Raw genomic sequence first — 23,517 nt, forward strand, 5'->3', positions numbered from 1 at the left:
ATCAGCTTTTCCCGCCCTGCACATTTACACTATCAGCAGAGATCATTTGTGACCAACGGCACCCACACAGTGGTTCACGCCTGCTGTTCATCAATAGAACACTACTGCAGTACAGGAGTGTGGACAACACTCAATTACATACGAATCACTTACAACTATTGTGGTATATTAGTTGATACTGAACTTACAATATACAATAACCTCTACTGTGCTAGAGTTGGGATCTGATCATCAGGCAATTTCCTGTGAAACTTTTGTCTATTTCTGGAATGCGACGAATTAACTTTTAATGGTCTGCAAATTGTAATCTTTTTAACGATCACAAAGATTAAATGACTTCTCTGCCTTAGCAGATCACATTTCTGTGTTTTCGCAGTAAAAAACTCAAAGTTCATGTTTTAAGCCTTAAAATTTAAGGCTTTACGTTTCTGCTCGGGTTACATGTTTTGACAGCACTGACATACAGATCAGGTGGGCAAAGTGCTAAAATCACACACGGACGAAGATCACTCTTACACATACATTTTATTGGAGGACAGTTTGGGTAGTTGGCATCGATTGTAATACAGTCGTTATCTAATTGTGTCCAAATGGTGGGTGAAGTGGCTCTGTGATCATTTAAATCAAACCGCCCAGAGAACACGCGAGTCCCCACAGGACAGGAAGATGGGAGGTGACGCGTGACAGGATTCAGAGCGTCCATTTTGGCTCTAGACAGGAGTGGCCGCCTTGCCTCCACAGCCGAGAGAAGTTCAGTGTTGTGTCTGTTCACATCTGTTTATTATGCTCAGGTTATGACAAGTCCAGAAGAACTTCCCATGGGTTTGTTTGCTGCTGAAATCCAATTACATAAAACAAAACAAATGAGAACCATCCTACTGTAATTTTCCTTTCAGGGACTACGTCTGCCTCATGAAATAAAAACAAACAAACAAACAAACAAAAAGACATTTCAAAATCTCAGTACATAGTATGGTATGTTAAATAAAATGTAAACATAGGCTTAATAATGCTCTTTAACTATATAAGCTAAATATAGCATCAGCTAGAGTACAAAGAAGCTATACATTGTGTTTTGGCTACAAATGATAGCATAGCCGCACCGTTATCTTGTAGTGTGATAAAGAACGTGAGCGTCCTTCTGGGAGGTAAATCACTGAGCTCACGCCTCCGGTGCGTTATACACACACCTGGACGTGTCGTCAAGCAACGGACCAAGATGTGCTGCTCGACAGGCTTGCGTAGGCTGTGCAATAGGTGTGTGTGTGTGTGTGTGTTTGTTTGTAGGTGAACAGGTGTATGCGCACAGGCGTCTGGAAGAAGTGTACAGGTGTGTGTGGAATAGGTACACATGCAGGTGTGTGTGCTCAGACGTGTAGTTCCGCTCCGCTAACATGCGTGCATGTCCAGGAATGTCCAGGTTTTATCTAGCATGCATGGCTGATAGAAGAGGTATATTACCTTATTACCTTTAGTTTTTTTCATATCCACACATCCCCCTTTTCAAAAACCTAAACAGTCCACCGAACCACAGGCCTACGCCAGCATTCACAGTTATGCCCAGAGTGGAAGTGTACTTTCCCCCCCCCTAGTGGTGACCTTTCTTCCTAGTTTCCAAGGTTACCCACACAAATTGTGCCGTGTCGTAAGTAACGAGACGGCCCCGGCGACGTGAGCAGTGAAGCCCCAGTAATTACGCCTCGTTTGGCCAAAGCAGAAAGTGCTCGTCTGACAGTATGGGACTGTTCAGAAAACCCCTCCATGGTGAGGATGCACAGATGGCTTTTACCCAGTGATGTGTTAATAATGTACGCGTCTAACTCTTCTTGCCATGAGACTGAACACACACGGTCTCACCTAATGACACAGTGAAGGACTGATGTTGGAAGTTAAATCAGTTTAGTCTAAAATTTTGGAACTACAGGCAATATATTAATCATTAGGATACATTAACTTCAAAATGCAGGGATGGTTAGAGGCGCGCTGGGTGCAAAAAACACCGCAATCTTGCTCGCAATCTAGCAGACACACAAAAATGCAGAAGCTTGAAGCAGCACGGTTTAGGCAAGAGTTATTTCTCAAATATGTATTCCTAATAACTGTGTGTGTGAAATATGATGAAGCATCACAGGCTGAGCATATTGTATTTGATAACTAACACCATTTAAGCTTTTAAACTTTGCAATACACAGATTTCATGATTCTTTAGAACATCCAATCAGTATGTGAATGATTTAAAAACACTGCCAAATCCTCAGTGTCTTAAAAAATTTTTTTTCGATTGTTTTGGGTTTTTTTCTTCTTTAGCGAAAGCCATCACACAGACATTACACTGGCAGCGCGGAGTTACTGATCTCAGCGGCGGCACAGGGCCCAGAGCATCAGGTTCTGGGTGGAGCAGTGACCTCAGAGCATCAGGTTCTGGGTGGAGCAGTGACCTCAGAGCATCACGTTACACATTATTGCTTCTACATCAGGCAACAGGAGACATGGAGGGTACAGGGGCTCTAGATGGAGGCTACAGCTACATAGCTTTGTCACAGAGGGGCAGGGAACAGGAGCAGCGGTAACTATGGTCTTCCAGTTAAGATATTGCTTCTGTTTTGCTGGGTAACATCTACAGAGGAGACACGCAGCGGACGCTCGGCTGCGGTGACACTCCGGACCCAAACGCTCCGTTTCATTCTTTTAGGTCAATGATCAGGAGCTGTAAAAGTTGTTAAGGTCAAAAGGTTTTCAAGTCTTAGATTCTGGAGAGACACACGGATTTGGAGACACACGCACTCACGTCTGTGTGCGCAATCAGTGTTGGGCTTTGTGTGTATGTGTATGTGCATGTGCGTGTGTGTGTGTTTTTGTATGATGCAAAGGCTGGTGAGAGTGAAGGAGTCCACTAAAGCGCACACACACAATCTCACATTCTCACACACACCCTCGCACACATCTTTGAAAGCTGCTAAAACAGCACTAAAGTAACTCTAAAAATCTGTACACTTTTAAATACGGTATTTACAGAAATGAACATTTTAAGCAAGTTTTTAAATCTCTCACTATAATCTCCTGAATCAAAACTAAATTCAGAAAATAGCAAAAATAAATCAAATATCAGTGTCTTTCTGATTAGCAAGGAAGCTAAAGGCAACAAGCAAATAGTGATGGTTTTGGAAGCCAGGCGTGTGGTAAAACCCCTCTCCACACGCGGCTAGCAGCTTTCTTCAGACTGCTTCATCTTCTGAAGGTCTAGACCTACATATGTTCACATTCCAGGATTCATGTTCCACACAACATGCCAAACTTCGATCCGGTAAGGTACGAGGACAGCGATAAATGATAAAAGGGTGCAAGCAGCGTCATGCCGTACGTGTGTGAAAACGGTGTGTTAGTCTTCATCACTGCCGGTACGCAGAAGCATACGTGCACCAGCTGTGATGTCCGAATAACACCGAATATCCTGATACAGACATGAGCTCTGATTTCTATGCAAAAGAAGGTGAAAAGACAAAATCAGAAAAAAATCTATATAAAAAATAACATTGACGATAAAGAAATGCTAAATAATAACAATAAAATAAAAACTTCAAAAAAGCTGTTCTGTTGCCATAGTTGCACAGGCGTTTCTATGCAGTTGCTCTAGCAGGAGTACGTAGAAAGCTATGGTAATTTCCCCCCTCCCACACCTTGTTTCCTAGCGACGGTGACAACACGAACACTGAAAGACGAGATCCCAGCGGCATTAGCGCCCGTTTCTTTAACTGAAATACAGGAACGGAAGAAAGAGGGAACGTTGGACTGGACTGGGAAGCTGATCAGGATCTGGTTGTTTACACTTGTTCTGTTTTGACTTTATTTCTGATCGGATTCACAAACTTAACTGTGACTCTGCTTCAAGGGTGAAACTTTGAAGTTTACACTTTTTTTTTATAATAAAAGTTTAAATTTAAAGCAACTTAATTGTAAGAAAACCCAAATATTTTTGTGTTCAGATTTCTGGAATTAGGGGGGCAGGACCCGCCAGCTGGGGTGAATATGGAAGGCCACAGGGGGCAGATTATGAGCTGTGGACATGTCTGATAGGTGTAGACAGGGTTCGTTTTCTGTTAACTTTCAGGGGAGCTTTATTTGACGGTCCCGTCTGCCTCATACACAGACTCCCCAATCAATTTTTATTACTTATCCTATTATCAGACGCGTTATCAGATTATCTGATACTTTGCTCGTCTCATCATTTCCCACAATGTCTGAATCGCAAACAAAAGCACATGCAAATTTATCATGGAAATTCTGCTTTGAAGCATGTACAAGCACTCTCAGTCCCTGCAGTGGACAATCACACGTTTCTAAACAGATTCAAACGCACAGATCCGATCAGACTGAACAAATGAGGCCTGCAGCTGTTGTAAACCAGCTGGACACAACTGCACGTGAACCAGAGCTCACGCACACGCGGCTCAGACGGTGCTCGACTAGACAAAGCAAGCGAGAATAAGCTTGGCATTTTTTTAAAGCAGTAAGCTGTCAAAAAGTGAAAGAAAAACAGAAGACTGGCACGATGCTGAGGGTTAGGGTGTACGTCACTGTGTGCTAGTTCACAGCAGCGGGACCAGTACTAAATACCAACACCTTACACCAACCAGCCACGTCTAGTGTACTTTCCCCAGTTTCAAACAGAGTGCAGGGTGTTGGTTTAGTTCTGATCATTCTGCTGTGAAGGACTCAAACGGCCCAGTAGAAAGCAACCTCCTCCTGATCCACTTTCCAACCATAATCTAATACACTCCCGCCACGCTGGATCAGGTGTTGCCTCATCAGGCTGGAACGAGCTCTGATGGAAAGCCGATATGCAGGAGAAGGCTTGCTGACCACTGGAGAGTGTTATCTGTGACCTTCCTCCTCCGACCTCACTCCTCTTCTCCCTCACTGACCGAGGAAGTCGATGCTGGCCTTGACGCTGCGCGAGGTGGCCACGTCGACGGCCATCGCTCGGATCTCCGTGTCGCCGAACTGCATGAGCGTCTGGATCTCGCGGCGAGCGGCCGGGCTCTCGGTGCCGCTCACGTCCAGGCGCAGCGTGCCGCACTTGCGCACGCCGGCGTCGGAGATGAAGCCCACCGACTCTTTCTCGGAGCAGTAGACGTGTATGACGATGACCTGCTGCGACGGCCGGGCGGGCGTGTAGCTGCGCTTCACCGTCTCGCCCAGCGCCACCGACTGGTCGGCCACGATGAAGGTGTCGAAGACGTCGGTGCACCAGCGCGTTCCATCCTTCACCAGCATCTTCTCGGGGGGGTGCTTGCCCTCCACGAAGCGGTTGAGGACGCCCACGCCATACGTCAGCGGGGAGCGGCGCACCCGGATCACGCTTGGGTCCAGGCCAAACAGGACCGCCCCCTTCAGGATGGTCAGGCCCACGTCGTGTGGGATGATGACGCGACTCCGCCCCTGCAGCATATCTTGGACCGCCTTTTGGAGGAGTGGCGATTCAGCAAACCCACCCACCAGGAAGAGGAACTTGATGTCCGTGACCTCGGGCCTCCCGAACAGCTCATCTGAGGAAAACCAGTAAGATCCTGTTTCATCTCTTTTTTTCAGTGTGTTATAAATGTATGGAAATGATTGATTTGAACCACATTGACTTTCCTTACAGCCTATTTATCAGCTATTTAAAATAAATGACTTTGAATGGTAGATGTCATTCCAGCTTCAGACAGCAGGGGGAGCACAACATGTCTTTGGTAACCTTTTGCAGTCAAGGTCAGTCAGCCATACACAAGTACTTGAACCATAAGCTTCTAACGCTATGACTGAAGATGTAAAGAGGTTATTCGTATTTAAATGCTTTACAGAAGAATGTGAAGTGCGTGTGCGTGTACACACACGCCCACACAGAGTGGCACAAAAATGTTTTTTTCGCCATTGCTCGCTGCCTAGCACTGCAAGGTCTACGACCCCCCATGCTGTGATCCCCCCCATCGGGAATGTCTCTGGTGACAGAACACTACGACAGCATCACTGCTAATTATTAGCGTCACCGCACAATTATTCGGTAAACACAACTATTAGTCTCTCCTCTGGCATTTAGTTGTTTCAGGCGAGCGTTTTAATTTTAGCAGAAAGCGAGCACAGCTGGGTTTAATAGGAGCTTTAAGGAGACGCTTACGAAGGTGCTGAATGATGTGATCAATGGTGGGTTTGAACAGAGCGTTCATGGCGTCAGGACTCATTCTCAACATCCCCTGAGAGGACCACTTTACGAAGTCCACGCTGGGGGGGGAGACGGACAGAGGTAAAAATACAAAATAAGAGCTCTGTGTGTGGAAGCATTATTTAAATACCAGCCCTAGAGAAGCACTGCATTTTAAATACAAGCCCTAGAGAAACACTGCATTTAACACATTTAGAACTGCGGGATACATCGATTGACGCACATCACAACTTTGTCATGACTGCTTAATACACGTTTTGTAGGAAAAATCGGAAATTTTTTTTTACTTTTATTTATTTAGCATGCTAAATAAATAAAACGAAGATAAAATCTGATTTACAATTGTTGTGTGCATGACGCAGAACAGCGAGATGCGTCAATTGACGTAGTTGAAGACTACAGCATGCAGATTGAAGACGTCGTAGCCCGCTTGTGCCGTTTTACAGGCTGACACGACTGTGACTGCTCTCTTCATGACTATGTTACTACTGGTCACAACGTCTGCAGCACGACAGCAAGTAGGCTAGTGAGCGCGGACGAACTGGACCAGGGTAACAGGCCTACGGTATACTGGTCTGGGCCGAGTCCAGACCCCACGCTTCTCACGCTGCTGGATGTTAGCACTGTAAACAAACACTGCTAGCACGCTAAAAACACGGGCGTAATATAATGTGTAAACAATTAGCGCTGCTGCAGTGCGACCGTAGCGTGGAGCTTCGGTGGAGCGTCAATTGACGCAAGCCGCTTTTAGTGGTAGATCAAAACAGCCGCTGTTCTAGTGTTAAATACCAGTCCTAGAGAAACACTGTATTTAAACACCAGTCCTAGAGAAACACTGTATTTAAATACCAGTCGAGAAACACTGTATTTGTGACACACCCACCCAATTGTCCCGCCCACTTACTTGCTCTTGCGAAGGGCATGTTCCACACTGTGACCTCTGAACTTCTTATAGTAGTCAATGAAGGAGAAGGGCAGGTTGATGTTGAGGGGGTTGGTCCTGTCAGGAGCTGCCGCCCTCTTACGGGACTCGAACGCAATCATCAGGTCCACCCACGCAGCCGGACGCTTGATCTTGAACTGGTCAATGAAGTCTTGGCCAAAGATCTTGCAAAGTAACTTCTCAAACTCATAATCAATGCCGATTGAACCATACGGTCCTCCTGCACAAAGAGAGAGAGAGAGAGAGAGAGAATATATGAAGTATAAATATGGATCGGCTCACGTAAACAGGCCATAGTTTCATCTTGTATACCTACGTCAAAACAAAAACAATCAATACTAGAGATAACACAGATATACTATTAATATACAGGCCAATATTTAAGATACTCTCATTGTGACATTCCTGATTACTCCAGTAGTTTGCGAGTTATTGACTGACTGATTAACTTAGCTGTCCGCCACAGTTTGTCTTTGGGTTCCCCATTTACATATGGTGATACATTTATATATAAAATACAAACTAATTTAAACATTTAGTTTGCCTACATGTTTTTATATTTTTAAACAGCTGATACAATTAAAGTGCCAATCTGGGCCACACAAGGTCATCTGTTCTCACCTGAGGCTTTATAGAGTTCCTTCAGGTGACCCTCTGGCATTCGGATCTGATGCACCGTCAGGTCCACTGTGCCGCCCCCACAGTCCACCACCACGTAGCGATCACCTGGAGACCAGCAGGTATTTAAGGTAAGTCACTAGACGTAGTCAGAAGTCAACCAGGGAAACCGATCCCTCTTAATGGATCCTGCCACTTGAGACTTGCTGACATTTTGCTACACCCTTGGCACAGTGGGCGCTCTGATGACTAGCTGAGTGAATGTGACTGCACACTTAACTGAAGGCCAAGGGCTCTGGGTCTGGAGTCGGAGCTAAACAGAAATGCAGAGGTTTCAAACAGCACAAGCACACAGGACTGCACCGAACGTCATCTCTGCAGAGAGAGATGTGCACAGACAAACCTGTACAAACCTGCTAGCACTGCTCTAGAAAAAAAAGGGCTGAAACAGAAAAACTGGGGAAAGTCTGCAGTAGTCAGCATGGGAAGAGCAGAGGACTGAGTTAGCACCCGCACTAAAGATGTACTAGTGGTGGAGTTTGTGGTATTGCGATTTTGGATCCATGACCACAGTCAAACATGGAGATGCTATACAAAGAGTAACTATAGTAATGACAAACCTACAGGAAACTGCCTTAAAAGATCACAAGGAATAAACAAAAGGGTATTTTATGGCCAAAGTATGTGGACACCCCTCCTAATGACCCCTCAGGTGTTTCTGCCACATCCATTGCGGACGTGTATAATATCAAGCCAGGGCCATGCAGATCTTTCAGCTGTAGGTGCTATTATTGGGGTCCGAGTCCGAGACACAGCGGTAGATCACAGAAACTCACAAAGAAAGGCCATCGTGTACCAAAGCATGGCCTAATGGAGTTTCACGTCCTCCGTTACCAACGACGATGATCCAAAGTGCGTGTGCAAGTCACGGCATTACACTGCCACCATCGTTAACCTACATGTAGCACTATTCAATACTGGACCCCAACATTGAAGCGTGACCTCCCAGGTACGTCTATATCCACCGTGTTCATCTCGCAGCCTGAAGTGGTGGAAACGTAGATATTTGCGATTTTAAAGGCACGTTGAGCATCAATCAGAAACATGATCATGATTTCAAATTGTTTTAACAAACAATATAAGCTAACATAAATTGGTCTAGGTAGTCTTTTTCATTAATCTGTATTAATGGGCCACCAGCTCGTTAATCTGAATTTCTTAATGAGTACACAGATTGCCTCTTGAATCAAGTTCATTTTGGAAGACAGAGCAATTACTGCCAGACACATAAACAGCCACACAAATAGCCCTCAAGACCCTTCGAGATAAGCATTTAGTTCTCATCTGGAATGAAAGGGTTTCACTCAGTGTCTAACAGAACAGCCCATTCTCACACACATGCTCGAGTTTAATACTGATGTATTAATATCAAAAACACCCCAGTCTGCTGACATCTTGCACTACTCTCTTATTTCATTTGAACTACATACTACATTCATCCGAGCTCACAATGCAGTCACAACACCAAACACACCATCAGTTCTGACCTCAAACCACGCAGAATAACCTTAAACCACGCAGGACTTGATCAAATGCCAACACTCAGTCTCTTCAGCGCCACTTTCTGTAATGTCACTTTGCATAAAAAGATAAATATTAGAGAAAAAAAGCTGTACTGTGATATAAAGACAACACTTGAAAGAACGCAAATGGCACCAGACTAAACTCAAAGGTCTTCCAACTTGAGAAGAAGGAGAGCCTTCCTAATTATAGAGAGGCACCTATTAAAACATTGACATCCTGTAGAAAAGCTGTAGCTCAGCAGCTAAGCTCATACATGCATCAGAACCAGCTCATCCCAAATGTTCTTGGGATAAAGGGGACGAACGATTCTTGGTTTAGATCTTACATTACTGAAACCCATTTGTAAACGTAAATAATGACTGTCCAGCGTGCACCAAGATAGGTTTTGGGGTACCATAAGGTTCTATTCTAGGGCACCTGCTTTTGTTCTAGTAGGAAGCTGCTTTAACTGCAAAGGAGTGGCTAACTCTGTTAACGCACATAGTGTTGAAATGAGACATCCATCAAGCTTGTACATTAATAACGGTCAGGTGTCCACACACTTTTGGCACTACAACATAGATAAAAATGCAAATATATGAATCAGAAGTTTCACTGATGTGACAAAACAGGAACATGATTGCAGACATGATTGTTGACTGTTTGAATCAGAACAGAGAGGAAGATCCTCTTCTGTATTCCAGTAAGGCATGAATGAATAATTTATTACTGTGGGGGGCTGCATTTTATTTTATGAGAGTAGCATTAGAAGAAGCATGAGCAAATAGCAACTCAGACAGTGTGAGAAGAACTTAAGAGAAGAAACAGAGGGAGGGAGTGGGAGAGAGAGAGAGGGATTCAGACTCTACCTTCACTGAGCTCGGACCACAGTTCTCCTACGACATTTTCCACCAGAAAAGTGCGACTCTGTCGGTTGCGACGCACGTGGTCCTTGGCTGGTTATTGACAAGGAGAGAGAAAGTGTGCGTGAGAAGCTGGAAAAGTGCTTATGAAGCTTTGTGAGTGAGTGTGAGTGTGTGTGTGTGTGTGAGAGAGAGAGACAGACACAGAGAGAGACAGACACAGAGAGACAGACATTAGTAGAGGCAACAGGATGGCAAAGGATCAAGCGCAGACAGGAATACAGGAATTCACAATTTCCTCTACAGGAGACAGTGGATTTGCCCTCTGCCCTAACCCCAGCCATATTAACCACAGCCACCCTAACCCTAGCCATATTAACCACAGCCACCCTAACCCCAGCCATATTAACCACAACCACCCTAACCCCAGCCATATTAACCACAGCCACCCTAACCCCAGCCATATTAACCACAACCACCCTAACCCCAGCCATATTAACCACAGACTCCCTAACCTCAGCCATATTAACCACAGCCACCCTAACCCCAGCCATATTAACCACAGCCACCCTAACCCCAGCCATATTAACCACAGACTCCCTAACACTAGCCATCTTAACCACAGACTCCCTAACACTAGCCATCTTAACCACAGACTCCCTAACACTAGCCATATTAACCACAGCCTCCCTAACACTAGCCATCTTAACCACAGACTCCCTAACCTCAGCCATATTAACCACAGCCACCTTAACCCTAGCCATATTAACCACAGCCACCCTAACCCTAGCCATATTAACCACAGCCACCCTAACCCCAGCCATATTAACCACAGCCACCCTAACCCTAGCCATATTAACCACAGCCACCCTAACCCTAGCCATATTAACCACAGCCACCCTAACCCTAGCCATATTAACCACAGCCACCCTAACACTAGCCATCTTAACCACAGACTCCCTAACCTCAGCCATATTAACCACAGACTCCCTAACCTCAGCCATATTAACCACAGCCACCTTAACCCTAGCCATATTAACCACAGCCACCCTAACCCTAGCCATATTAACCACAGCCACCCTAACCCCAGCCATCTTAACCACAGACTCCCTAACCTCAGCCATATTAACCACAGTCACCCTAACCCCAGCCATATTAACCACAGCCTCCCTAACACTAGCCATATTAACCACAGTCTCCCTAACACTAGCCATCTTAACCACAGCTACCCTAACCCTAGCCATATTAACCACAGCCACCCTAACCCCAGCCATATTAACCACAGCCACCCTAACCCCAACTACTGTAACCCCAACTACTGTAACCCCAACTACTGTAACCCCCAACTACTGTAACCCCAGCCTCCCTAACCCCAGCCATCTTAACACACACACACACACACACACACACACACACACACACACACACACACACACACACACACACACACACACACACACACACACACACACACACACACACACACACACACACACCTCTTGCTACTCTCGTTACAAAAATAAAAATGTCCATCTTGGCTGCTTTGGTCTGACCGCAAACCACTGCCCTCTGAACCACAAGATAAAACCAGTACCAGCTACTGGACTGAAGACAGGAAGTGACCCCATGACGTGTCTCTCAGAGGAAGGTCCTTCATTATAGCGCTGCCTCACAATCACCATCCTGGACTCCACGCTTCAGGAACTTTTGACACATCACCCTCATCTCTTCAGCTACTAGGACCTTCCTGATCCAAAGAGTCAAATTACTGCATCCAAATAATGACTGCAATGAAATTAATGCAGTACTGTCTATGGTCAAATTACTGCATCAAATTACTGACTACAATCAAATGACAGCACCAGATTACTGCGCACAATCAAATTCACTGCATCAATTTACTGACTACAAATTAATGCATTAAATGACAGACTACAGTCGGTAATGAGGAGACTGGGCTGTATTCACTACACTTCTGACCTAGACAGTCGTTCCTGTACGGGAGACATGATCCTGGGAGCTGCATTACTGCTGTGTGCCGTGACATTGCGCTAGCATTCACATGAATTTAATAATCCCATCATAATCAGATTTCTCCAGTTATCTGATTATTCAAGTTGAAATGTAAGCAGACTTTGATTTCTTTGATCACAGTATGGCCTAGGTAGAGAGGACTTTAGCTCAGTCATCTGATTTCTTTGCACTTCTACAGACTCACTTGTATTTCAGTCTGCGCATGCTTGCAAACGTAACTGGAATTGACCAGCAGAATTAAACGTTTGCCAAGATGCAGGACTATTAGATTAAAAAATGTTTTAGTCCCCGTGGTTATTGGCTTTGTGAGTAATGTTAGTATTTCTGTGCAGGTTGGTTTGTCTGTGCTGTGCTGATTGCTGTCTGAACTGCTGGCTGTGCTACAAATTGGCCCCTTGGGGGATAATAAAGTTTTGTGTGACCTAAACGCAGTACCTGTGAAACAGCAATCAAACGCTCCGAAAGGCCGAGACGCAGTACATGTCGGAGGAAATGAAGAACAGCCATATTTACCAGTAAAGTGGGTTCGTGTTTACAAAATGTCATGAGAGGAAGTCGGAAGTTTATGTCACATTATTCTATGAGAGTACTGGATGGTTGCGAAAAATAATATCTGGCTTATTGCCCAACTCATGTAAATACAGAGGTTTCATTATTATCTGTCTTTATCCATTATCTAACGGGTAACCTTATATATCGTGACACAATATTTTTTTTTTGGGGGGGGGGGGGGGGGTGTAAAGATGTGGAGAAAGGCAGAATATTCCAGATAATGTACAGACATTTAGAGAACATGAGAAGAATGAAGTGAAAAACACGAGATAAGGACATAAAGACAAAGCGTGAGGGACAGAACAAGAGAGTTGGAAAGAGCAATGAACCCAGAAAGATCTCTCCCATTTCTCTTCTCAATGTGACCAGAAGAGGACGTCTGCTCCTCAAAGACAAACACCATTTTTAGAACAACATGTGTTGTAGCACATGTCCGCTTCTTCCTGAAGATTTGGTCAAGGGACTCTTGTCGAGAGACTTCAAGAGACAACTGCACCCGCCGTTTAAGGAGTTCCCTCTGGACTAAACGACTCCCCCCTGCTATTTCCACCCCCTGTGCCTCTCCAACATTCTCCCTGTACGCCAACACGACTCACAGCCTTTACCCACAACTCTCAGCCTTTACCCACAACTCTCTCTCTGGTTTGCTAAATTTTCCCAACGCAGCCACTGTCCCCGTTTTCACTGCAAAGCTGCTTCTGCGTGCTTAGCTTCTTCTTCATGTTCACACATGAAGCCACCAACCAACCGCTAACGTTGCCTCATTGTGAAATGGTGTCCATGAATCTCCAGCCCCAAACATGGTTCTACCTCTCTACACTCACCCCAACACACCTCCATGCTCACACGTCCTCTTGGGTAACTGAACGTTTAACGATCATTCAAAATACGTAAAATCCCCTTTGTTGAATACAGATTGCTGGGTTTGGATTTAGATTCACATTGTTTAATTTAAGTCCAGATGGACACAAAGAGAAAGAATTTGGCACAGAGAGCTTTCATGTGCTTGACGTTGAAATGTGCGTTCACATCTTGTCCATTTGTTTTTCCAAATTGGAATAATGTTCACACTGTAAGAACCGTAATCTAGAACAGGTCACAGGACTGCATCACAGACGTTAGATCACAGCTGAATGTTCTGGAGAGTAAAACATCTCAACCTCCCCAGGAAATTGATGTTTGGACTCTGGTAACAACATACCGTCACTTATGTGGACACTGGTGACAACACAAAGTTAATTATGTTTACACCTATGACATAACCTCAGTTATGAGTACATTAGTGGCAACATAACCTCAGTTATGAGTACATTAGTGACAACATAACCTCAGTTATGTGTACATTAGTGACAACATAACCTTAGCTGTGTGTACATCCGTGGCAACATTAACTAATTTTTGTGTACATTGGTGACAACATAATCATAGCCATGTGTACATCGGTGACAATATAACCTCTGCTGTGTGTAAATCGGTGACAATATAACCTCTGCTGTGTGTACATCGGTGACAACCTCAGTTATGTAAACAGTAGTAGTATTAGTCTGTATTAAGATGCCGGAGGGTTGATCATTTACAACTGAAGCTTTAACCTCAACTTCTCCGTTCTTAAGAGTTATTTTAAAAGAAAAGATGGTGAAGAGATTATCAAGAAGGTTCAGACGCAGTTACACCTTTATGACAGAGTGATGTGTGAGAAAGTGATGTGTGAGAGTGATGCATGAGAATCTCACAGGGTGATGTGTGGGAAACAGAGTGATGTGTGTAAGAGAGTGACAGGGTGATGCGAGAGAGAGAGAGAGAGAGAGAGAGAGAGAGATCCTTACAGCATCAGACACACTGTGGTGGAACCATTAACAGCAGCTGCTCGTGTGGATTTTCTGAGCACCTAAAACTACGGGAGGCTGTCAGACAACATTAGGACTGACAAACACTAACCCGCTCTAAAAGCAGATTATCGAGAAACAAAAACAGACTTTTCTTTCCCTGGTAAGCCTGCTATCTTTTAGCTTATATTTTGTGCTATTGTCTAGTTTTTTTATTTACTTTATTATCTTCATAAGCTTTAAGATTTCCTATGTTATGTACTAAAATGAAAAGCACCATCTATTCAAATATATCAACCAAATATCCTGTTTATTAAAGTCCATAAACTGCAATGCTGATATCCTTTATTGCAGCTTGCCAATATAATTTCTGCATCTTTGGGATATACTGGAACCATTAGAGAGTCTAGCTGGGATTAATGGAGCAGCACTGCCAGAATCAGCTTGTAAGTGCAAATAGAGGATTCTGCACTAAGGAGTAATGTAGCGTCCCACAGGGCCTTGTTCCTGAACCACAGCTCTCCACCCTATACATCATCATTCACACATATGACTGTTTTATTGTTAGAGTAATCAAAGCTAAATGTCGGCCAAACCAAAGAACAAGCCACAACTGCATAGGAAGTGTGTACAAGATATTAGAAATAAACCGGATGGTAGAGACTTAAACGTGGACAAAACGGAAGTGTTCCTAACTGGCCCAAAAGTATCTAGGAGGAAATGAAGTGGTGTTGGGCTCGCTCCCACTGTGGCTGTGAAAAACCTCGGGCCACCTTTGATCATGACCTTTGACCTGAAGCACACCCGGCGAGCATCACCACAGCTGTCACACTAGAAATGCCGCACAGCTGAGAAACACACCGACGCGTGATCATGCAGAAACAACAGCACACGCCACCATCACGTCACGCGTAGACCACCACGCTGCCGTGCTGTCCGTCTGTTCTATTGGGCGTTCCAACAAAAACGTTCTTATAAATGAGTGAGACGCGGAAACGTTTATGTACGCTTAACATCTGGATACGTCTGCTTGTGCCGTCACAATGGCGAGCCGTTTGATTGGACACCGGTGCAGCGTGTCGGCACTTCCGCCCACGTTCGCCAACACTGATTGGTTGAGTCTCCACTCTCACTGGGATGAGTCCTTGCATATGCATAACCTGGAAATGAACGTGGAACGGAGCGGTGTGCGGAACCTACCCTGGGTCATCCCTGCCCCCACGTTCTCCGTTGGACTATAGCCGTTTATGGACGTCTTCTCTCCCAAGTCAACCATCTGGTGGAGGCGGAGCTTACGGCAGTAGATGGAGGCAGCCTCAGGTTCCAGTGCAATGATCAGCTGATCGGGGTTGTCACGTGTAGCCAGACCCGCCTGGTCGGAGCAACCAGAGGAAAACGTCATTACACACAAAAACACAAGATTCTTTAAAACAATTACCAGACCAACCAAGTCGTTACTAAAAACCTGAAAACCTTCTTTTACAGCATGCGTGCTTAGTACTTGTACTTCTGAGCTGTGGGGTTAGGTGCAGTTGTATGCATGTTGTTGGTGTGGACTTTATCCAGTGTTCGTAGTATGCATCTAGACTTTCTCACATGCGCCACATACTTCAAACAAGCTCCACCCCTTACTCAGAAGAACAGGCACCCCCAACTCATCATGCATATAAACACATGTGCAAGTCCATCGTGGTCCTGGTAGAGATACGGGTTCTATGGAGATGGTGGAGAGTACGTTCAGCATTTCATACCGTCACACTTATGGAGTGTAAACGGACACTATTGCCCAAGGAACCTGGGCCACAATCCACAGTGGACTGTGTGTGTGTGTGTGTGTGTGTGTGTGTGTGTGTGTGGTGTGTGTGTGTGTGTGTGGGAGAGAGAAAGGTGTAGGGTGTGGCACTGTCCCTGATACTTTGGGGAGGGGGGGGGGGGGGGGTTGCAGGGAGTGTGTGTATGGGAGAGAGGTTTAGGGTGTGGCACTCATTTAAAAAGTAACACGGTGGTGCGGGTGTGTGGGGGTATTCAGTGTGGGGGGGGGGGGGATATACAGTGTATGTGCGTGGGTTATTCATTGTGGGGTCCTTGAGTTAAAAGCCACTTCCACACACCTACCCCCATCACACTGTGTCTACTAAACCAACTCCACACAGTGTGTGTGTGGGGGGTGTTTGTATACTGTGTGTGTGTTGTGGGGGGGGGGGGGGGGGGGGGGGGTGTTTGTATACTGTGTGTGTGTGGGGGGGGTGTTTGTATACTGTGTGTGTGTGGGGGGGTGTTTGTATACTGTGTGTGTGTGGGGGGTGTTTGTATACTGTGTGTGTGGGGGTGTTTATATACTAGAGCGTGTGTGGGGTTTGACATGACTGTGCATGTGCAGTGACTCAGCTTTTTGGCTATTGGCTGATTGCATGTACTGACTCAAAACTGGGGATACTTTATACCTCTCCCTTTCTGTGTGTTTTTGTCTTACACACACACACACACACACACACACACACACACACACACACACACACACACACACACCACACACACACACACACACACACACACTAAACCCTTCTGCTCTGTGTTTCTATTCTTTCAGCAGACTGTCCGTCCTTCATTTACAAGTTCATCTGTTCGTTGGGTTGATTGATTCATTACTGAACTGATTTCCCATCACTTTCCCCCCGGTGTGTGTGTGCAATATGGTGAATTGTCTCCTCTTGCACTACTGGAGTGTCTTTCTTTTCTTATGCTTTGTTCTACTCTTCCTCCCTCCCTCCTGCTCCAATTCTCTCTCTCTCTTCTCTCTCTCCTCCTCCCTCTCTCTCTCTCTCCCTCTCACACACACACACTACTGCAAACAGACTCACACACGACCTTACTGCAGACAGGGAGATACACATGAACACAGACATCCATACAAATTACCCCTACTGTAGACGGACATGTTCCCACAATGTGTGTGTGTGTGTGTGTGTGTGTACTGTAGACGGACATGTTCCCACAATGTGTGTGTGTGTGTGTGTACTGTAGACGGACATGTTCCCACAATGTGTGTGTGTGTGTGTGTACTGTAGACGGACATGTTCCCACAATGTGTGTGTGTGTGTGTGTACTGTAGACGGACATGTTCCCCACAATGTGTGTGTGTGTTGTGTGTACTGTAGACGGACATGTTCCCACAATGTTATACAGCACACTACAAATATACAGCACAGTCTTGCAGAGTGGAATAAAAGAACCAGGAAGCGCATGTGTGTGTTTGTGTGTGTGTGTGTATGTGTGTGTATATGCACATATGTCAATGTGATATATCTTAATACATTAAATGACTCCACCACACACTGCCCACTCCACCCTCTCCCCTCCGTCTGTCCTTAATGCCCCCAACTTCATCATCTGCCCCCCCCCCCCCCCCATAGTTTCAATAGGACAGTAGTACAGGCCACTTTACCACCAACGTATCCATGCACAGCTACCAGGAGAACAAGGCCAAACTATTTTAGCTGCTGTTAATAAACGTCTTGTTTCTTGATCATTACAGTATGTTTAGAAGTGGATTACCTGAGTGAGTGGGTGACTGCACTGGCTACATATCATCTGATTGTGTGTGTGAGAGAATCTGTATGTGCATTAAATATGTATGTGTTCATATTTGTAAATAAGCATTACAGATATATAAGAAATGGGAAATTCATTTTTGTGTGTGTGAGAATCACAAGAAGACTAAGGGGTTCTCAGGGCAAACTGTGTGTGTGTTTGTATGTGTGTCTCAGTGTGTGTACCTTATATGCTGCCTCTCTCATGAACTGTTTTGCTGGCATTTTCCATATGGCAGGAACAGTGATGACCCATCTGACATCGGCATTATCAAACTCCGCCCCAGCCTGGTCACTCAGCTCCTACAGCCAATCAGAGCAAAGTCGTAAGAAAGAGGCAAACATCATCAAACCAACAAAACATGCATTTAGTGTTAAAAGATAAAGTAGAAAACAAATTGTCAGTAGCCAGTAACACAACCAGGTTCTTCAACACAATCCTAAAACAAAAAAAAAAATCGCAGTAACATCAGTTAACACTGAAGTAAGGCTGGTTGTCCAACAGGTGGCAGTGTAATCATCCTTTGTAGTACTGGTTGGCACCAGTAGGTTCCTCCCACTACCCAAACCAGGCACACAGCAATCATGCCAGTATCATCACCACACCACCACCACAAGGAATGACTCCGCACCTTTAAAGCTTGTTCTTTGAAGAACGCTAAAGCATAAGCAAAAATGTCCAGGGCCTTCACTTTCTTCCCGTTGGCTGCGTGGAGGTCAGTGTCAATGGACAGATTCTGAAAAAGAGAGAGAAAAAAACAGAACTGTCAGTGTTTAGGGAGATTAGGCGAACTGGTAAAATTCACCATCCATCCCAACTAGTAAACGTGTGTGTGTGTGTATCCTTACTGCGGTAGTGTGAAGTTTCATTTTAAACTTCTCTAGGTACAGCCATTGCTTAGACTCTGTGGGGTCCAGATCGTGGTAAAAGTCTCTCGCCGCATAACCAAAACTATGGAACTTCCTGTCCGGTGAGAGCAAAATGGTGGTCGGTGTCTTCTGATTGGACACTCCTGGGTCTCCGCCCTCCCAGCGCCTACAAACACCCGAATCATTATATCAGTATATGGCTAAACAATGATGCGTGTAGCATGCTGCAGCTACACACTCCCAACAGCACAGAAGTGACTTTAGAGCAGGACCGATACTCCACCCCTGAGAACCCCACCGGGCCTCTGGGTTCCCCAACCAGGGGGGGCGGGGGGGTGAAGCACATACCTTATGTATCCTGCATGACTAGAAATGGATGGACAGCTTTGTTTACTACTTGTCTGACATGATGCTCGTTTGCATTTTGAAAACGATCTTAACCACGTAGATTTAACTGTATGGTTATGATTAGATGTACGCTCAGGGTCAGATGTATGGTTATGATTAGATGTACGCTCAGGGTCAGATGTATGGTTATGATTAGGTGTGCGGTGAGGGGTAGATGTGAGGGGTAGGTGCGCGGTGAGGGGCAGGTGCGCGGTGAGGGGCAGGTGTGCGGTGAGGGGCAGGTGTGAGGGGCAGGTGTGAGGGGCAGGTGCGCGGTGAGGGGCAGGTGTGAGGGGCAGGTGTGCGGTGAGGGGTAAGTGAGAGGCAGGTGTGAGGGGCAGGTGTGAGGGGCAGGTGTGAGGGGTAGGTGCGCGGTGAGGGGTAAGTGAGAGGTGAGGGGCAGGTGTGAGGGGTAGGTGCGCGGTGAGGGGCAGGTGTGCGGTGAGGGGTAAGTGAGAGGTGAGGGGTAAGTGAGAGGTGAGGGGTAAGTGTGAGGGGCAGGTGCGCGGTGAGGGGTAAGTGCGCGGTGAGGGGTAAGTGCGCGGTGAGGGGTAAGTGCGCGGTGAGGGGTAAGTGCGCGGTGAGGGGTAGATGTAGAGAGGGACATGTGGAGTGCAAGTAATAACTTGGGTTTTTAATTATTCAGAGGTTCTGCGAGCAGAAGGGATCGTTACATTTAGAGGACCAGAGACGACGGCTCATGTGGGATTTGTAGCGTCTCAGTAGTGGCACGGAAATGTAGCTGGCATACAAAACAGGGTATAACAGAGTTTATGTTATACACCCGTGTTTTACATAAAAGCTCCACAATATACCAAAATGCACTTTGAGTGTTTAATCGCCCTGCACCGAATTACCAAAATATTTCTCTGTAAAAAAAAAGAACTAAAGATCAGGTCGGTCTTCTGGGGTCTCTCTCTCTCTTTTGTTAACAGAATCAAAAACACGAACGAGCTTGACAAGTGTGAAGCCGTCTGGAGAAGACATGTGTTCTCCACCTGCTCTACCAAACATCAGTTAGACAGGGTTACATGTACTGGGAGGAGGGAGATGTAAACACGGAGATGTTTGGAGGACGTGCAGCTGGTCTGCTCTGATCCCAGTTGAAGGTCTTTTTAAGACCTCTCTCACATATTTTATGAACTCTTTAGCTTCATTTGTTCTCCTCAGGGTGATCCAGCGCTCTGGAGGCCAAGCGTACGTAATGCTGCAAATGTACAGTAATATAGGTAAATGCTGGTGTGCACACAAACACACACACAGACATGTGCACACACACATGGATACGTTTGTGTGCGCACGCACACACACTCTTCTATATATAACATTTAAAAGGGAATGTAAGTGCCTAGAGAGACAAATGAGTTAGACTGAAATAGAGACTCAAAAAAAAGACGACTCGGTAATGATTACACCAGAGCATTACTGAGGGGGGAGGAGAGAGAGATGGAGAGGAGGAGGAGAGAGGAAGGGAAGAGAGATGGAGAGAGGGAAAGAGACAGACAGACATGAGGGAATAGCAGAGTCATTGTGATCTGTAAATGACATTATTTTACATTTTCTTATACGTCATTTGCAACACATGCCATCGGCCGGGTGCCAAGAGCCCGGAACGCACACACCATCGTTGACGATAGTGACAAAGTGTCCAGAAGTGAAAAAGCTTAGCTACGCTCAAATGTATGCAAATGAGCTACATCATGTGAACTCAACAACCAATCAGGAATGATGTTCCAGAAACGCGTTGCTTTGACCTTCGTTCCTAACGAATATTTATACCATCTACATTAAAATGGAGGAGCAACGCTCCGCTGTCGTGGGTTTCCAGCGTTAGTTGACGTGTCCTTGTTTATATATATATAGAGCGCTACATAACGATGAGACGTGAACCGTAGTGCTGGCGTAGCGCCTGAGCTGAAGCAGCGTGTGCACGTTTTTAAATGACACACCAACATAGAAAAATGTAAAACACGTGGGACAGTGGAAGTCAGTGAAAGACCTGCTGTATAGCCTCGTCCTACAAAACATGCCCCAGACTACATCTACCCAACACACCTGCCTCAAAAACACGCCCCAGACACCTGCCTTAAACGGCTACCCAACACACCTGCCTCAAAAACACGCCCCAGACTACATCTACCCAACACACCTGCCCCAAAAACACGCCCCAGACACCTGCCTCAAACGGCTACCCAACACACCTGCCCCAAAAACACGCCCCAGACACCTGCCTCAAACGGCTACCCAACACACCTGCCCCAAAAACATGCCCCAGACTACATCTACCCAACACACCTGCCCCAAAAACACGCCCCAGACACCTGCCTCAAACGGCTACCCAACACACCTGCCCCAGATAACAGATGGGGAACTTATCTACCCTGTTTCATTATGAGCCACTGAACACCTGCAAATCCTCCCACTGTCTGTCTCTCTTGCTCCACCCGCCCGTCTCTCCAGCTCCACCCCCACCCCCACCCGTTTCTCCAGCTCTCTCACCTCATGGTGTGGATACACTCGGGCTCCTTGGTGAACGCGTAGGCGTAGCCGCTGGAGGTGGTGCCAAAGTCGATGGCCACCACCACCACGAACGTGTGCGTGGCCGGCTCATTCTGCTCCGCGTCCTTCTTTGGGATGGAGGCGTCCGAGATGGAATGAGAAGAAGAGTGTTCGTGAGCGTGAGGAGACATTTCAGTCACGTGGTTGGAGGAATCCAAGAGCACTGAGCACTTTCTGACGTTGAGGAGACATCGTGAACTTTATAAAAGGTTCAATATATATAAACGTTTTAAATCTATGAGCTTCAGAGTCAGATGTTTGAAGTCCTGCAGACTTGCACATCTATGCAGAGGCCATATTTGGATTCCAGACAACCATGTTGACAGTTTTGACACACTTCTCTGGAAATATATATGAATATAACACATTTTGACCCCAAACACTCTTTATGATAAAGTTATGAAACAAACTAGTATGTGACACCTGTAAAATTTCTAAATAGTCAAACATATTTCAAAATGAAGCTTTACATCTACGTAATTCACCATTTGAGAGGAACATCTTTCTTCATTTGCTATTTCAAGAATCTGTGGTCATCATGTGTTAAGACATGACTACAAACGGGTTTTGCTTCATCACATAAATACTCTAAAATCAAACATAGGCTGCAGCTGCAAGAGGAAGAGTTCAGGCTGATCAATGCCAGAATATCACCTAGAATCCGGGTTGGGCCTAAGGTTTGGGTGGCTAGTTCAGATGCTAAACGATCTGCTGTACATCATTCCAACTGTAGATAAAAAGCCCAGCAAAGTTCTGAATCACCTGCGTGTGTGTTGGTGAGAGAGGCGCGATTCCTGACTCACCTGCGTGTGTGTTGATGAGAGAGACGCGATTCCTGACTCACCTGCGTGTGTGTTGGTGAGAGAGGCGCGATTCCTGACTCACCTGCGTGTGTGTTGGTGAGAGAGGCGCGATTCCTGACTCACCTGCGTGTGTGTTGGTGAGAGAGGCGCGATTCCTGACTCACCTGCGTGTGTGTTGGTGAGAGAGGCGTGATTCCTGACTCACCTGCGTGTGTGTTGGTGAGAGAGGCGTGATTCCTGACTCACCTGCGTGTGTGTTGGTGAGAGAGGCGTGATTCCTGACTCACCTGCGTGTGTGTTGGTGAGAGAGGCGTGATTCCTGACTCACCTGTGTGCGTGTTGGTGAGAGAGACGTGATTCCTGACTCACCTGCATGTGTGTTGGTGAGAGAGGCGTGATTCCTGACTCACCTGTGTGCGTGTTGGTGAGAGAGACGTGATTCCTGACTCACCTGCGTGTGTGTTGGTGAGAGAGGCGTGATTCCTGACTCACCTGCGTGTGTGTTGGTGAGAGAGGCGTGATTCCTGACTCACCTGCGTGTGTGTTGGTGAGAGAGGCGTGATTCCTGACTCACCTGCGTGTGTGTTGGTGAGAGAGGCGTGATTCCTGACTCACCTGTGTGCGTGTTGGTGAGAGAGACGTGATTCCTGACTCACCTGCATGTGTGTTGGTGAGAGAGGCGTGATTCCTGACTCACCTGTGTGCGT

At 46.0% G+C, this 23,517-nt stretch overlaps 1 protein-coding gene and 1 long non-coding RNA gene across 11 annotated transcripts in view; both read right to left on the minus strand.

Annotated features, from left to right (window-relative positions):
- Positions 1-506: 506 nt before the first annotated feature.
- hspa12a (heat shock protein 12A) overlaps positions 507-23,517 on the minus strand; it is a 40,159-nt gene continuing 17,148 nt past the window's right edge. For 4 of the 10 annotated variants that reach the window (XM_076978035.1, XM_076978036.1, XM_076978038.1 and 1 more), the window contains exons 3-12: positions 21,948-22,072; positions 19,041-19,227; positions 18,824-18,928; positions 18,378-18,494; positions 15,802-15,973; positions 10,196-10,282; positions 7,767-7,871; positions 7,107-7,365; positions 6,158-6,261; positions 507-5,546 (exon numbers count right to left, since the gene is read on the minus strand). In XM_076978035.1, the coding sequence (XP_076834150.1) occupies positions 4,915-5,546; positions 6,158-6,261; positions 7,107-7,365; positions 7,767-7,871; positions 10,196-10,282; positions 15,802-15,973; positions 18,378-18,494; positions 18,824-18,928; positions 19,041-19,227; positions 21,948-22,072 (1,893 nt within the window). In that variant the 3' untranslated portion in view covers positions 507-4,914. Of the gene's footprint in view, positions 5,547-6,157; positions 6,262-7,106; positions 7,366-7,766; positions 7,872-10,195; positions 10,283-15,801; positions 15,974-18,377; positions 18,495-18,823; positions 18,929-19,040; positions 19,228-21,947; positions 22,076-22,769; positions 22,779-23,517 lie in introns of those variants that run through there. The other 6 variants (XM_076978033.1, XM_076978034.1, XM_076978037.1 and 3 more) reach the window with 3 other exon arrangements.
- LOC143480376 (uncharacterized) lies at positions 22,987-23,487 on the minus strand. The gene is made up of 3 exons (XR_013121823.1): positions 23,467-23,487; positions 23,180-23,425; positions 22,987-23,138 (listed from the first exon to the last, which is right to left on the minus strand). It is a non-coding gene; the product is annotated as an uncharacterized LOC143480376 (long non-coding RNA).

The sequence above is a fragment of the Brachyhypopomus gauderio genome, chromosome 17, assembly GCF_052324685.1.
Source record: "Brachyhypopomus gauderio isolate BG-103 chromosome 17, BGAUD_0.2, whole genome shotgun sequence".
In the NCBI taxonomy this organism is placed as follows: Eukaryota; Metazoa; Chordata; class Actinopteri; order Gymnotiformes; family Hypopomidae; genus Brachyhypopomus; species Brachyhypopomus gauderio.